Genomic DNA, 17,044 nt, shown 5'->3' with positions numbered 1-17,044 from the left:
TTCAAGTTTGAAATTCACATTTAATTAAATTCAACTTTAATTCAATTGTTAATTTTCCGTTTTTTTGTCGTCACTGTTTTTGCTGATTCAAGCTTTAACTTTATATATATATATATATATATATATATATATATATATATATATATATATATATATATATATATATATATATATATATATATTGATAATCTTTAGCTAATTCAAAATATTCTTAACGCAGTAAAAAAAAAAAAAAAATCGCTTTTAGCTATTTAAGATGGAGGTAATGGGCCTTGATGGCCTGAGCCTCGATTTAAGGATAGAGGGTCCACTTCCACCCCTTTTAATGATAATTGCTAAGCAAGAAAACTTGGTTAATTCGTATATTTTGAATTACTATTAACTATTTTACCACTTCTGCGGCTATTACCATTGAAACTACGTGAAGCATGCATATCTGTCTAGCCCTATACGGATTATTGTAAAATATTCATTGAACTAACTATAGGGATAAGGCGTATTATCATTTTCTATCTCACCAATTGTCTTAGCAATGTAATAAAACTCTACATAATAATAAATACTGTACATATACAATAAATACTGTATTGTATTGAATAATAATAAACTTCTTCTTCTTCTTCTAAACTTATATATATATATATATATATATATATATATATATATATATATATATATATATATATATATATATATATAAATATATGTATATATATATATATATATATATATAATTAAATATATGTATATATATATATATATATATATATATATATATATATATATATATACATATATATATATATATATATATATATATATATATATATATATATATATATATATATATATATATATATATATATATTGATAATCTTTAGCTAATTCAAAATATTCGTAACGCAGTAAAAAAAAAAAAAAAAATCGCTTTTAGCTATTTAAGATGGAGGTAATGGGCCTTGATGGCCTGAGCCTCGATTTAAGGATAGAGGGTCCACTTCCACCCCTTTTAATGATAATTGCTAAGCAAGAAAACTTGGTTAATTCGTATATTTTGAATTACTATTAACTATTTTACCACTTCTGCGGCTATTACCATTGAAACTACGTGAAGCATGCATATCTGTCTAGCCCTATACGGATTATTGTAAAATATTCATTGAACTAACTATAGGGATAAGGCGTATTATCATTTTCTATCTCACCAATTGTCTTAGCAATGTAATAAAACTCTACATAATAATAAATACTGTACATATACAATAAATACTGTATTGTATTGAATAATAATAAACTTCTTCTTCTTCTTCTAAACTTATATATATATATATATATATATATATATATATATATATATATATATATATAAATATATGTATATATATATATATATAATTAAATATATGTATATATTATGTATATATATAGTATATATATGTATATATTAAATATATGTAGCCCTATACGGATTATTGTAAAATATTCATTGAACTAACTATAGGGATAAGGCGTATTATCATTTTCTATCTCACCAATTGTCTTAGCAATGTAATAAAACTCGAATCAAATAGTTTTTCATCTTTACATTAAGGTTTTTTTTTTTTTTTTTTTTTTTTTTTTTTTTTTTTTTTTTTTTTTTTTTTTTTTTTTTTACGAAAGAGCTGATCGATTCTAAAGCTCAAATAAAAGACAAAGCTTTTTAATGCTCAAGATATTCCAAAAAGATGTTTTTTTTTTTAGTTAAATAAGAAAATTCACCGTGAAGAATTAATTGGCTATGTGGTAATTGGTGACATAAAAAAATGGTCAAGCCCTGTAAATCTCTGTAAAAATCTGAAGCTGGGAAATACCCCAAAATCGCACTTAAACGCCAGAATAAACGCTAGAATGTTATCCCAAATATAGAACAAAAAACTTTGATTTCGAATGGGATTTTAAAGGCATTTTACTGTACGTGCTGACTTGCTAAAAATGGAGATCAGGTTTAAAGTTGCTTTATACTTCAGTTTCGCCCTTCCCACCCACCCACTAAAAAATAACAACAATATACTCGTAAAAGCCAAATTTTCTGGAAAAGCCCAAAAATACTCTTTTCTTCAACAATGCTATTGAATTTTGTTTTGCACCTTATCTTACATACACAGTGTTTCACCTTACGACGTCGGCCAAAACTTCTGCCAAAGTCTAGTAAGCCAAAACTTCTTAGGCAGGCTGAAATCGAGCCAAGAGTCCAAAACATTCTTTTTTTTGCGATTGATGTTACACTGAGAATTCATACGCATTATTTTTACGCATTAGAAACCATAAAACATTAGAAATTGTTGTTTCTGTTTGTGTTTGGAGTTGTGAGAAATCTTTGAAAGGCATTTCTTGTAAATTCAATCTATACAGGGTGCTCTGGCTCAGACCTACTATGCCCCAGTCCTTGTCGCCCCCACGTTACTGATAGAGGATGACTGCTGTACATGATGTCATGGCAAATAGAGCAATTTTAAGGGGTCATCTGTGAAAATCATTACTGACATACTTGAGGCAACATTTCAAAAATGTAGATGTTGTCTTTGACGAATAGGGCTGTGTACCTTCGACCAAAGATTATGCTCATGGAAAAAAACAAAATAAAAGGAACTTCTGTTCATGAGATCAACTTCACATATTCCGTGCAACTTTCTGCTAGGAGAAAAAAACTTCTTTCCAACAAAGCCAATTTGCAGAGGTTCGTCTTCACCTCCTGCACTACGGTTTCAATAGAAGAGAATTAGAGTTAATAATGCCACTTGTGATGCCGAGTTTTTTTTATTGTAAACACATACATTTCTATTGCGACTACGACGGAAGTTTGGATTATCTGTAGTGGTGCTGAATTGGTGGTTCTGCTGGTCTGTCACTCAAAAGAAAACACCGACTGCCTAAGTCGAGATTGAGACTAGTGTGTATTATTTCAGTATTCTAATACTGAAGCATAGGCTTGGTGACACTGCAGCTGACATTTTATTCTTGTCTGCCTTCCTTGGTTATGGCCCTGCATCAATAATCTAAAATTTCGGTAAGCTGGTAGGGATTACGCTTGCAGTGATAAGCGTTTTCACGAATCTGCTTCAGTTTTAAACTAAGACTTAGTGTCGAAAGACGAAATGCTCAAAGCTGGAGAGCAGACGCTGTTCAGCCTTTATAATGTTAAAAGGGTGATACGTTTCTTTTCTTATGACAAGGGGTTTTCATCAACAAACTGTCATTGTTAATATTCATGTCAGCCATGGAATTTTTCCACTCACATTGGATATCCGTCCAGTCTGGACCCTACTACTTTGGGTTGACACCTTAAAGATGGTAAACTTGTATTAGTCATAGCAGACGTGGAACATGCACCAGTGTGGTTTCTTAGTATCATCAGGCACAACTGCAAGTCGGGTTGTCAAACAACAGGATGTCCCTATCGAAGATGTGTGCCGTGATGCTCTCCGGCCTGTCATAATGTTCAGGTGAGAACTAAACGAACGTATTTGGGGGCCAGCAGAACCAAGATGAGTGTGAAGCTGAAACAGACTATTAGTGCAAAATGAAAGCGAAGTGATCAATTCTGTGATACTAATTTTGCATGTAATATCAATCAATTTTAGTCAAATTTGTTTGATAGTTTTTATTTGACTTTTGTCAGCTTTTACCAATCATATTTGAAGTTCAGCTTTCTTTTAAAATTTTTTTGAAAGCCAGTCGACCGACCTGGGTTGCCAAAGGGACACTTTTAGTGCTTTTTTGACACTTTTTCACTCTGGGTGACACCGTGCCACTATTGGGTGAAAAAAGGCCACTTTTTGAAAAAAAGGACACTTTTTGGCATTTTTTCAAAATCACTACCATATGTATTTATTTTCAGTTTTTTCTTGACTGCAACTGCTTTTAATTTGTGCTTTTCCGGTTCGTTTCCGTCTTAGAGATTTTTTTTATCGTATCCGCACGGCTTTTCTTTTCAAAAGCGCAAAAATTCAAACTTGGTGAAACATGTGACTTGTTCAAGAGAGTTTAGAAAAAGTTTTTTGATAAAAAACTGAAGCAAGCATATTGCTGCTGGTAAGTAAAAGCTTAGGGTGTTTTATGACTTGTAGTCTACAGGAGTATGCAGAAGTTCGGCCTGGATAGTAGTTAGTAGCAAACTATCTGATCCTGATCTGATTTGCTGCTGCTTAATCATTTCTTGGACGAGGGTGAACCTCAGTTTATTTCCTGAATTAAGACATTAAGCTTTTGGTAAATATGCAGTTTAGTTTCACATGCATTTGAGAGGGTGGACCTGTTCCATATGGGCACAGTCTAACCCACAAGAAAATTATCTGGTAACTGTAAACATATAATACTGTCATTGACTGAACATCACATCTAGTGTGCCAAGTGCTAACTAAGAAAATGTGCTTTTTGCCCAAAGTGATGAAAGGATGCAAGAACAACAGCGAAAAATGTTTTGCTTTACATTCTGTAACCTGGTGGACTGTTTAAAGCAGAAACAGAAGACTGTTATCGAAACCAACCAAGCTTCCAAGCCATTTCATAAGCAAATTGGCAAAATTGTACCTACCCAATCACATGCAGTGTGGTCACCCCTGGTTACCTTTTTTGTGAAACAGTCAAAGGAACCCTTTACAGACAAGGCTTCAAAAGATAAGGCATCCAAGATTCAAGCCTACATGAAAGAGCCTACAACTAAGGCATATCTGTACTTTCTGGCTTCTGTGCTTGGCAAGGTAAATACATTAAACGTACAGTTCCAGTCTGGGGACACAATGATCCACACTTTGATAACAAGCTTCAGATCGACATTGAAAGTGATCATGAGATGCTTCATTAAACTAGAAATCCTGAACAGAAGTGATGCTTTTGAGTTGCCTCTTGATCCCTGAAGCTACAAAGATGTGAAAGATGTGTTGTGTGGTCCCAACACAGAAGCTTAAGTGAATGAAGAAGGAGCATCAGGGAAAGCTGTTGAACAGTTTAGGCTGACTTGCTTGGGATTCTACGTCAAACTGGTGAAGCAGATGAGAAAGTGGGTTAATCATAAAGATAAGACGTTACAAGCTCTCGAGTATTTAGACCCGAAAGTTGCCATGAATGGAACTGTTGAAATGATTAGTCCATTAGAACCATCAGATTTAGCAAACTCCTGGAGAAAAGTCAGAGCGAGATAGAGTCTGCTAGAGACACTCTAGAAAACCAGTGCCTGAGCCTGCCAGATTCCAAAGAAGAAATGAGCCTGAAGTCTGGTGGTGAAGAGCTAGTTTCCTCATCATCTTAGTTATGGAAGCTCTTGTTAGATGGGAAGAATCCTGACGGCACTCCCAAATTCTTTGAACTATAAACCTTTATGTTGAACTTGTGCGCGTTACCTCACTCAAGTGCTGGTGCCGAAAGATAATTTTCTCAACTAACAAACATTAAAACTAACTTGCGAAATCGGTTGGAAATAAAAACTGTGGATTTCCTCATGCATGTAAAGCAGATGGTTACTCGTAGCGCTGCGTTGGTGGATCGGTCTCAGATTTCGCCAATATTACTTAACAACTTTTCGAGGTGGTACTGCAAGGCTGACGACAAGGAGGAGAAAATATAGAATGAATCTGAACCTGACCTATTTGCTGACCAATCAGAAAACCAAATAACGGAAATCAGATTGATGTAGCCGAGGTTTTTTTCTCCAAAATGGTTAACCACTAGAAATTCATTTTTTTTTTCAAAAATGAAAGCTGAAGATTTGAACAGATTTCTTGTACAGGAATTCTGCATTAAAGTTTAGTTCTGCATTAAAGCATAAGCACGTCAGAACAAATACAATGGTAAAATAAATGTTAAGGGATAAACATAGTTACAAAGTTATATCAATTATTAAAATGTGAAACAAAATAGGGAACGAAAGAGTTTTTGTACCTCATGGTCAACAATTGGGGACACAAGTCAAGTTGGGTATTTGGAGCTCTACAAGCACTAAGTCTTGCATTAGGAAGGATTAGGGGGTATTCTTTGAAGGGGAGAAGAAAACGTCTATGATAGTCAGAACTAAGGCACTTGTGCCCAAAGTTCATGGTAAGGAAGTGACGTTGTGATTCAAATGTAGTGAGTTCAAGTCTAGCCAAACCTTCATCGTAAGTAGTATAGGACGTCCCCAGTATAGATTTTATAGCTCTTTTTTGAATGCTTTCAATTTTGGAACATTGGGATGTGGTTAACCCAGGGTGTCAGACAGGGCAAGCGCATTCAAGACAAGGTCTTGTATAAGAAAAATACATTATTTTAAGGTTCTTGATTGATTTGAGAACCGTTTGAGAAGGGAGAAATATTTAAGGAGGAAACCGCCTGTTTTAAATAAGTGAAAAGAGTGAGATTTCATTTAAGGTCATTGTCGAAATGCAATCCAAGCAGCTTAACCATGTTTAAATTTGGAATGCAAAGGTAATTATTGATTGGGGGTACATTTTTTAAAAAGGAGAATAGCATTAAATTGCTTTTCAGTGTGCTTAGAATGAGTTTAACATTGTCAAGGTCGTTCTTTAAGTTGTTAATGAGTGATTCAAGTTTAACGCCCAAAGTGTTAGGGGTTTGACAAAGGTTAATTAATGTCAATTATTCTGCAAATTTAAAAGTGTTGTCAAAGTTTGGTAAAACATTGTTAAAAACAATTAAAAATACTAAAGGATTCAATTTAGTCCCTTGGGGTGCTCTACAGGAAATCTAGGTAAAACCTGATGAATCTCCGTTAGGGAGGACTACACATTGCTCACGATCAGACAAAAAACTAGCTACCATACGTAAAACAAAATCTCTGACACCTAAAGCCCTTGCATTATCAGTAACTGTCTGATGATCCAAGTTGTCAAAGGCTTTGCTAATATCAGCAAAAACAGCCTCAACGTAGGAACTACTTAACTCAAGATGTTTGAAAACAGTGTCAAGTATATAACATAAACAATGGGTGGTGATATGATTCGGCCTTAAGCTAAACTGATTTGGATTAATTTGATCTTGAATATCGTCAAAGAGGAAATTGTAAATAAAACTTTCAAAAATTTTAGAGAAAATAGAGGTTTTTGATATTGGTCTAAGTCGGAGGGAACTTTTGGGGTCTTGTTTTTCGGTGTAGGTGACATAATAGCTCGCTTAAAACACACTGGAAAAATACCATCTACAAAACATTGGTTAAAAATTGCAGTTAGAGGTACACTTAAATAAGGGGCACATTTCACACTCAATTTGGTAGGGATATCACCTGGGTACACTGACTTATTTGTATCAAGATTTTCGAGTTTAAGCTGAGTCTGATGTATTTCAATCACAGGAATTTCACTCACTGCACTGTTGGCCGGTGTATTTTGGAGTGGCGGGTGAGCTTTACAAGTTGAAGCAAAATAATCATTTATGATGTCCGCAGTCACAGGGTCGCCATTACTATCCAGCAAGAGAAACTTAGAAGAGACCTTTCCCATGAGATCTTGGATACATTTGTGGAAATTCTTAGGGTTAGAATACAGTAACTTATTGAGCACGTGAGCACTGTGCTCTTTTCTCGCTAACAGATTTCACTAATAACAATGTTTCGAAGTTTTCGAGATTCTTGGAAAAATCCTTCCTTAAAGAGTCTATCGCATTCATTTATTAGGCACACATTTTTTTTATCTATCCATGGTTTACAAGTGGATTTGCGATTGACTTTTTTCACTAGAAACGTGTCACAGTATAACTGGAAAAGTTCTGCTGAAAACTCAGAAGTCATTTCATCACCATTAGTAAGACATAGGATATTGGCCCAGGATTTGGAGTTAAGTTTTACTTTGAAATGGGAAATCTTCTCGTCAGTAATGGGCCTGTTTCAATAACTAATCAATGGTTTAGGGGGAAAGGATGATAAAGAGGTCCAAAAGATTCATAGATGGTCACTTGTCCCAAATGGAAGGGCAATTTTTGGGGCAAAATAGTAATCTTCAATTTTGGTAAAAATCAAGTCTAGGGTTTTATAACTGCGTGTAGGCGACCTGACAACCTGATCAAGACTAAGAGCAGCGCTAAGCCACTTTTGGTCTAGCTCATTAAAATCACCACATAATGTAATTGCAGCAAAGGGGTACTTGCGGCAAATTCTGCCATTATAAAATTGCAGATATGCCGTCAGCTCCTTCTTAAATCCACTACGAGGAGGGTAATAAATAATACAAAAAATCATGCAAGATACGTCTTTTGGGAGGTTTTTGGGTCTGGTCCAGAGCCATAAAACTTCAGTTTTTGAGTTGTTCTCTATTTCAGGAGATGAAAGAATCCGATTTGGGAGGGTACACTTACAAAAAAAGCCACTCCTCCACCATGAGATAGAGGAATACCACCTTTGCCCAATCTGGCTTAAAATGATTAAGCCCCAGTCTGTGGGAAATGGTAGACAAAATTTTGTAGAAGATCTGATATGCTACTGAAGGAAAAGAGGGAGCGAGGGCAATTAAGCCGTGTCGGCAGTGACAGACATCGTATCTGCTGTCTGCTGGCACAAATATTTTAAGCCCTGTCTTCGTTATGGCGTTTTTCGGCCGAGACGGCTGGGGCGGCTCATAGTGAAGACAGGTTTTATCGCCGTTTTTGTTTTATCGCCGTACAGAGTAGACATTTTGGCTGAAAACACATAAACTAAACAACACAATTTGTCATTCATCTTAGTTGTACTCCAACATTTCTTTACGTTCCTGTAAAACCGCAAACGCAACACAAATGACTCAAAATTTTCTGCAGCTCCTGAAATAAGACTGCACTTTCTAATTTTTTTCCAAAGACAACGAAAACGAAAAACTGTCGGGCTTTACTGAGTTTTCGGAAGAAGAATAACTATTACAACCGAAGGTTCGAGAGAACCAGAGAAATTGTACTAAATTCTTTTTCTTCTTGGCGTATAAGGCGATTTGAGGTTTTAAATGGGACTTTACTTATTTGAAGAACCGCTTTGCTTTTACTTGAAAAAGAAGAACGCAAATCCGGCTCTGGAGTTGCGAGAAAACCATTTAAAGCCTTTTTTTGTCAACTTTTAAAGTATATTGGCTAATTTTCTAGGAGGACACTAAAAGTGTTCCTTTTTTGCTGAATTTGACACTTTAGTCCCAAAAAGTTTTGGCAACCCTGCGACCGACATGATATGTAAATTAAACCACTACTTTTCGGGAAGAACTTAAGTTTGGTTGTTTGGATCAACTTTGATCCCACGACTGTTTGCTCGTAATTTTCTTGTCTCTCCTGTCCAGCTTAGTAGGAAACGATTCTCCTATTTTATTTTACGTTTTTTTTCACAAGAAAATGTGACTTTGAACTTTTGGCTCAATTGTAGACTGGCTAAGAAATTTTCATTCCATCAATTCAAGGTTGTGAGATCTTTGGTACCTAAATGTGGTGTAATTTAGCTGGTAAGATAAGAAATAATTTGATGTTTAAATTCCCTTTTGAAGACAATTAAATCTTTTTCCATGAAATCTGGATGTTATATGTGTTTTTTCTTTTTAGTGAAAATGATGTCTAAAGCAGTTTTAAAGCTAATATTATTGATTATCAGCAGGTAAGCACGTTGTAACAGACCCTTAAAAACCAATTCAAACCCAACGCAATTAGCTTTTTTAAGGCTTATATTTGGGATTAAGATTTGGGGGCATTCCCTGGTTTCGGATTTTGCGGAGAATTCAATTTTCAATTCCACCTCAAACCACAGAATTACTAATCTACATTCTCTCTCCTCATTTAATCATGGTCCAGTGGCAAGGTGTTCAGCCAGCTTGTTTTTCATATCAAATTTTTCTTATTATCAAAGCTCAGATATGACAAAACAGAGTCATATCTTATTTGAAATTACAGATATTACCATGGCAACTCCGAGTATTTCCTCAGTGCCTCTGCGAAATCTACGAAGAGCAAAATCGGATATGAGCCTGATCCCTGCTTTTGGGGACTCTGGGTATCCGAGTCCACATACTGGGACACCTGACCAAGACATTCAAAATGATGACATGAGGCCTAGCTCTTTGAACAGTGACGTGCAAGATAACAAGTTAAGTCCACGGTCGTTAGTTATGTCAGACAAGTTGATTTACCGAGACATTGGGGGGAAACCCAGGTCTTCCGGAGGACGGACCAGTGCGAAAAATGATCGGAACGAATTTTTCAGCGTTTTTTCATTGCTAATCAAATTGGGAAATGAGCATAGGTCTGAGACCAAGGTTTATAATCGACAGGTTAGTTTTCTATATTTACTGAACATAGAATTGTAGGCTAAACTGAAAAATACCCTTGCTCGAATTACTAGGAATTATTAAGAGGAATAAAATATGAAAGCTTCCTTGTGAAAAAAATGTTTCTAGTGTCCAGTATTTCGCTTCCTCTTGTATCTTTTATTCTTGCTCTACTTGCTTCTTTTTCTTCTTCTTGTCTTATTCTTCTTGTTTATCTTTTGATTCTATTTATATATCTATTAAACACTATTTTTTCTTCTCTTCATCCTCTTATCTTCTAGGTACTTATTCCTCTCTTTGTTGTTTTCTTCTTGTTGTTGTTTTTCTTCTTCTTGTCTCTGTCTTGTCATAAATCCACTTCTATCTTAATCTGTAAAACGCTGTTTGTCCTCTTCTTATTTTCGTCCTTTATTTATTTTTATTATTTACATCTATTTCTTCTTCTTTTTATTCTCTTAGATTTCTCTATTTGCTGAACGGTTGAACGGTCTATTTACGGAAGGTTGTAGGCTCAACAGCTTAGTTTGTAGGTTCTAGTACTTTTTAGTTTTTTGCAGTAAGCTCTCATTCAGATATGATAGGGGTTGAATTGCCTCTGATGATTCATGAACCCAGAAAGGCAAAGTTTTTGTGTCCTTTTCGCAAGCGAAAAACTTGAATAGTGTTAATGCCAAGGTTCATGAATTCTATGAGAATTTCTTATCAAGAATTTGGGTTTTAAGAGAATGGAAGGTAAAAAATTTAAATCATATAAGAATGTGTTCTTTATCCATTGAAGTTCCTGACTTGCCATAAAAGATCTCCTCTGTGCAGTTTTTATAAAAAAATAGTGGAGCAGTTTTACGCAGTTGGAGATAGAGAAGGTAAAAATACATATAAGAAAAGGTTGAAGCTTGTTCCTGAGTAAGAATTTAATTTTAACGATATTTATGCCCTTGTTTGGGGTGGTCTAACTTACGTCCTTAAATATAAAGATAAGATTATGTGTAAGAACTAAGTATTTCTGTTTATTTATTTAACCTTCATCCAAATGGATTTGTAGCAAATACTATTCACACTAGAAACTTGAAAATTACTGAATTACGGAAGTGTAAATTAAACTGTAAAAAGATATAAAAATGTTAAAGAAATAGAAATAACAAAGCTGAACCCAAAAACCAGAATTTGGATGAAGCCTCACACGCTTATCATCATGATAAGCGTGTGATGACTGATGGTCCTAGCTGCTGGCCACGGAGCGCAGCGATAGGAGGGAGGTGACATCAGACTATGATTGCTGGCGCCTAAGGCTGTAGTGAATGGAGAGGGGAGAAGGACATTGAGACAGTGAAACTGTTATTTACGTAAATAGCCTTCTGCCATCTAGTGTTTGGCAATGCAAGCCCCAATGAATGTAGCCCTTCAACCTTACCCACTCAATATGTGTATCATCAATGCAGGGCCAGATTAGGGCCTTGTTTTTACATGAAGAAATTTTCTTACCATCAAAGTGATTTCTGAATTAAAGGACATCTGCCCTTTTGTATTTCGTGCTACGCTTTTTTTGTCATTCCTAAGCTTTTCCTAAAATTAATATATATATATATATATATATATATATATATATATATATATATATATATATATATATATATATATATATATATATATATATATATATATATATATATAAATATATATATATATACATATGCATGTATTTTAAATTTGTATGTCGTTCTTCGTATTAATGTATTTCAAACTTGTAGATTAGTGAAGATTCTACATATCCAAACTACAGAGACAATCTTTGGCTTGAGCTACAGGCATGGCATAATGGACGAACTATATCAGAGCAGCATGAATATTTATCAAGCGAAAGGGAGAAAGTCAGCCCAATTATTGATAAGCTTTTGAACTTCAAGTATGAAAGAATTGACCTGCCATTGAGTGATTTTTCTGGGCCTATGCCCCAATGTGATGGATGCCTGTCTATTTATTGTCAGTCTTGCTTGATGCACCAGAGTCGAGCCATGAAGATTGTGTGCGATATATTAGATGAAATTGAAAAGGTGAGTTTTTCTTATCTTATTTATAAATTTATGCTACTACTACTAACAACTCACTGCAGCACCAAGCAGCCTGAGACCAACACAGCGACCCACGCGCATCCTCCATCCCAATCTATTTGAGCCTCCCTCTTTATGCCCTTCAAAGGATTTGCAATTTCCCTTAAATTCTTCGGCCTGACATTATAGCCCTAGAAAGCAGGATAGAAACACATTTTTTGTACAGATTACTTTTTGAAATACGGTCAGTCAGGCGCGTACCCGAACTAATCCGTACACAGTTCCTCTGGAAAACATCTAATAAGTCCTCCTTCGTCGAGCTTAAAGCAAATTTCTTGTCACTGCAATGTATAAAACAAATATACTTGCTGAAAAAACATATGTTAGCACAAAAGGCAAAATAATAATAACAAAGTTAAGGGGTATAAATTCCATGAACATCATGAATTATATGGATAATTAAAAAATACTGTAACACATTCAACATGACTAGATTGAAGAAATTTGATAAACCATTAAACTGATCTAAATAAAATTGTGCACCCATTAGATGGTGCTTAAATTAATCAACACTAAACTGGTCCAGCATTTGAAATTGGAAAGGGGAGTTTTGCTTGAAATGGAATTGTAGTTTTTGAGAATCCATATCTTAATTCTTGTGAATAAATTCAATATTTCAAAATACATTATATACTTTTGAGCATATTGAAAATAAAAGGATATTTTTCAGGTTGACGTGGTTTTTCATGGTTTTTGAGTAAGAATCAAGACAACTCCAGAACGAATTAAAAACGAATATTAGAATTTTATTTGAATTGGATCAAAATTTGAAATATTTAGTTTTTCTCCAGAACAATGCGTGATGTATTAGGGGAAAAAGGTGATTTTTTTGTACGCCGACACTAGATTCTAAAGTTTTTTAGTAGTCAAAATAATATTTTTTTATAATCAGTGATATATTGCCTAAACAATGCTAACTGTATGATTGGTAACTCAAGGTGGGACACTGCACTTCCCCTCCCAAACAACCCCTCTCTCCCTGCCATTTTTTGCTGAAAGGCAGGCATGTTGGTTGAAACATAATCATGGAAGGATTGTCAATCCATGTTGTTGGGTATTTTTAACTTACGAAAGAGGGATCAGATCTTAACGAAATTTCATATTTAGAAGAACCTCGCAACTCAGATGTCTTATTTTAAATCCTGATCGGCTCCAGTGTCATTGGGGGGAGTTGGGGGGAGGGAGGGACCAGTAATCTTGGAAAACACCTAGAGTGGATAGATCAGGATGAAACTTGGTGGGACGAATAAGTACAAAAAGTCCAGGATGCGTGACTGACATAATCGGACCGAATCCGTTCTCTTTGGGGGAGTTGGGGGGGAATTCTGAAAAATTAGAAAATGAGCAATTTGTTACTTACGAACGGGTAATCATATCTTAATGAAATTTGATGTTTAGAAAAATCAGAGCTCTTATTTTAAATCCCAACCAGATCCAGTGACATTGGGGGGAGTTGGAGGGGGAAACCGGAAATCTTGGAAAGCGCAAAAATTGTGGTATCTTCATCTTACGAATGGGTGATCGGATCTTATTGAAACTTGACAAACAGAAAGATCTTATGTCTCAGATGCTCCATTTTCAATTCGGATTGGATCCGGGGACTTAGGGGGCTGGAGGGGGAAACAGAAATCTTGGAAACTGGAAATCTTGGAAAACGCTTAGAGTGGAGAGATCGGGATGAAACTTGATGGGAAGAATAAGCACAAGTTCTAGATACGTGATTGACATAATTGGAACGGAGTGGGGGGGGGATTTCCTGTGCTTTGGCGAGTTCGGTGCTTCTGGACGTGCTAGGACGATGAAAATTGTAGGCGTGTCAGGGACCTGCATAAATTGACTCGGTAACAGTCGTTTCCCCGGTTCGACCATCTAGGGGGCTAGAGGGAGAGGAAAAAAATGAGGTATTTTTAACTTACGAATGGGTGATCGGACCTTAATGAAATTTGATATTTACCGACCAAACATAAATAAGGTGATTGGAGTCGCAAAACTGCTTAGAAGCTGTGTGCCTTGGCAATGTGGCGCTGAATTTTAATTTAACTTTGACTTTCATTTCCAAAATTAGGGCTCTTCTCGTAGAATCTTTCAAGTGCCTCAATTTTTAGTGCAAGTGAGATAGGCCAAGTACAGTTGAAAAAGTACCTTGGAAATACCTTCAAATGCCCTAATTGAGATTATAAATCCATTCATGGTAGTTTCGCTTATTTAGCCCAAACACTAAATTTAAGTGGAGCAATCCCTCCTCCCTTCTTCTTGATTTGGCCCTGTTAAAGGTACTTCCATTTCCTAAAGTGTTTATGTTTGAAAAGGTTTATGTTAAAACGTATTTTTTTTTTTAAATATTGACCCGTTTTTATGAGAAAGAGTAAAGCACTTTTTATCTTAAACTTCATAAACGCCAAAAATTCAACTTAGTTGGAGGGGCGAGATTGACACACACCGTAACACCCAATGTCTGGCAACTACGAGGAGGTTGTTTTGCTGAGACTTTAGAGTATATCTTGGCAACGCATTTAGAAGTTAAGATACCCCAGTTTTACTGTGTTGCCTGATATTACAAAGAGCCAATAACGTGGGATAATAATAGCCAATAAGAGCCAATGATAATATGTTTTTTTAAAATCTTAAGTGTGATAACTTGTTTTTGCCTTTCTAACAAAAATAAAGTAAATTTTACTTTTGTATTTATAAATATTTTTTTCCATGTACGTTGCTTAATGCGGAAGTCGCTGTTAGCTTTCACCCTCCAAATAATCATCATAGAAATTTATTATCAGTTAAATAACTTGAACAATATGCAGTTCACTTTGCAATACCCTTAATTTGTTTTTTTTTATTATTTATTATTATTTATTTTGTATAGTATTAAAACAGAACACCACCATTTTTTTTTTAATGAAAATGTCATTTGTTCAAGGATTGACTTTACTTTCAAGGTCCACGGATTCTACCGTTGACGGAGGATCTCTTACTTTTTTTCTCCATATATTTTAGGTAAACGGACGTGAATTTGATCTGAGGGTCTCCACCTGTGCCGTGTATATAATTACCTTTTTGTGGCAAGTTAAACAACAGTTCAAAATAGAGAGAAGGAAACGTCATGAAATTGAAGCAAAATTAATTCGTTTGAAGGGTGAGGCCGATGCACTCCCTAACATTCCATACCTGACAACTAAGAGGGTAGGGGTGGTTACAAATTTTTACCTCGTTCTTTGGATCCAAACAGTTCAGAAAAGTATTTTCTTGATTAATATTTTTTATTTTAGATCGAGTTACTTTACCCATCAAGCAAAGCAGTGGGCTTGAACTACCCTACTTACAGATCTGAACGCTTTATTGGGCGTCTCAAATCTCTTTGTGTTTGGTTAAATACTATAAGGACGCTAAGAATGAGAATTGATATTGTTGGGTCAATATTCCATAATACGAGTAGCAAAGTTTTATGGCCGCAATGGCCTGTGTGGAATCTTTCACTAGAAGAAGAAGAATCTGATGAAAGGATTTCAACAATTAAGCTAATGAGAAGCTTTAGTGAACCTGGTAACTACACGAAATCAGATGGGAATGATCAACCAGCGTAAGTTCCTCAGTTTTATTAACTGTGAATAATCAGCTGGCCTTATTCTGCTTCATTTTAGCATATCCTGCCAATTCCTTTTAATCATGCCTATTCATCATTATCATCATCTACACTATTTTTCTACACAGCTTTGCCCTTTATGGCAGTTATGTAGGAGTAAGACTAGTTTTATATAAAATAAAGACAAAATAACGAAAAGTACGACTATGCAACGGGCCTGATCAGATTGTGGCAAGGCCTTGAAATAAAATAAAGACCTTGTACAGCTTGTCAAATAACTTCTCAGACAAAATTACATCAATATTTTGGCAATTGGTAATAATTTTCCTTTTACGATAACGCCAAAATAAATTATTCAAAAACCTGATAACACTAAAACAAGCATGGCTGAGGAACAACCAGTCACTAGCTATTAGTAGAGGTCAGACTTTTGAATTAAATAATCAACCTACATCTGTAAATTCTTTCAACTATTCTACAATTTGTAATCAAGTACTACCACCCTTTTTGTTTCTCAAGTGACATCATAAGAAAAACGAAAATTATCTATTAAAGAAATTTAGAAACGATGCCCTCGTGATGTTTACAGGTACCCCTTGTGTCTAAACAAGTGCATTATGTACGGTAATTGACTGTAAAGACCACAGTGTCTTTCCATCAGTGACTGTACTGTCTTCTTGCTAAGACAAACTACCCCCGCCCCCACTACTCCCGCTTAACTTGAATTTTATCTCAGTGGGAAGTGGCCCACTTATTGTACAGGAGGCAATGTTCTCGAGTCCCAAGGAAGGAGGTTTAACAGTGAATTCTAGTTGTTGTTATTCCTTTGTTTCTTCCAGTAACAAACTAAATCTGTTTCCGGAAGCAGAAGTGTCCAATAATTTGAAAATAACCCTAATGTCGTTACTAATATCCATTTGTTCCATCTTCATAGAAGAGATGCTGTGTAATTTAGGGATAGGATCTCTTGCTGAAATATTCAAGTTTCTCCTGTTAATCGATCATACTCTACCTGTGATCAGCTGATGTCTGTCATACTGAGCCTGTGATCAGCTAATGTAAATTTAATAATTTACACATTATCAATGTGTCGCTGGATAGTCGTCACGAGGCTCATATGT

The 17,044-nt window shown here is 35.3% G+C and overlaps 1 protein-coding gene across 1 annotated transcript in view; it reads left to right on the top strand.

Annotated features, from left to right (window-relative positions):
- The window catches only part of LOC136042642 (mitogen-activated protein kinase kinase kinase 4-like), a 35,104-nt gene that overhangs the window by 10,633 nt on the left and 7,427 nt on the right, over positions 1-17,044 (top strand). Inside the window, exons 2-4 of the mRNA XM_065727605.1 lie at positions 9,862-10,238; positions 11,984-12,286; positions 15,610-15,920. Coding sequence (XP_065583677.1) covers positions 9,870-10,238; positions 11,984-12,286; positions 15,610-15,920 — 983 coding nt within the window. The 5' untranslated portion in view covers positions 9,862-9,869. The remainder of the gene's footprint in view (positions 1-9,861; positions 10,239-11,983; positions 12,287-15,609; positions 15,921-17,044) is intronic.

Source organism: Artemia franciscana, unplaced genomic scaffold (genome assembly GCF_032884065.1).
Source record: "Artemia franciscana unplaced genomic scaffold, ASM3288406v1 Scaffold_1656, whole genome shotgun sequence".
Taxonomy (NCBI): Eukaryota; Metazoa; Arthropoda; class Branchiopoda; order Anostraca; family Artemiidae; genus Artemia; species Artemia franciscana.
Note: the sequence above shows the minus strand (reverse complement) of the source record. Positions and strands in the feature narration are given on the sequence as shown.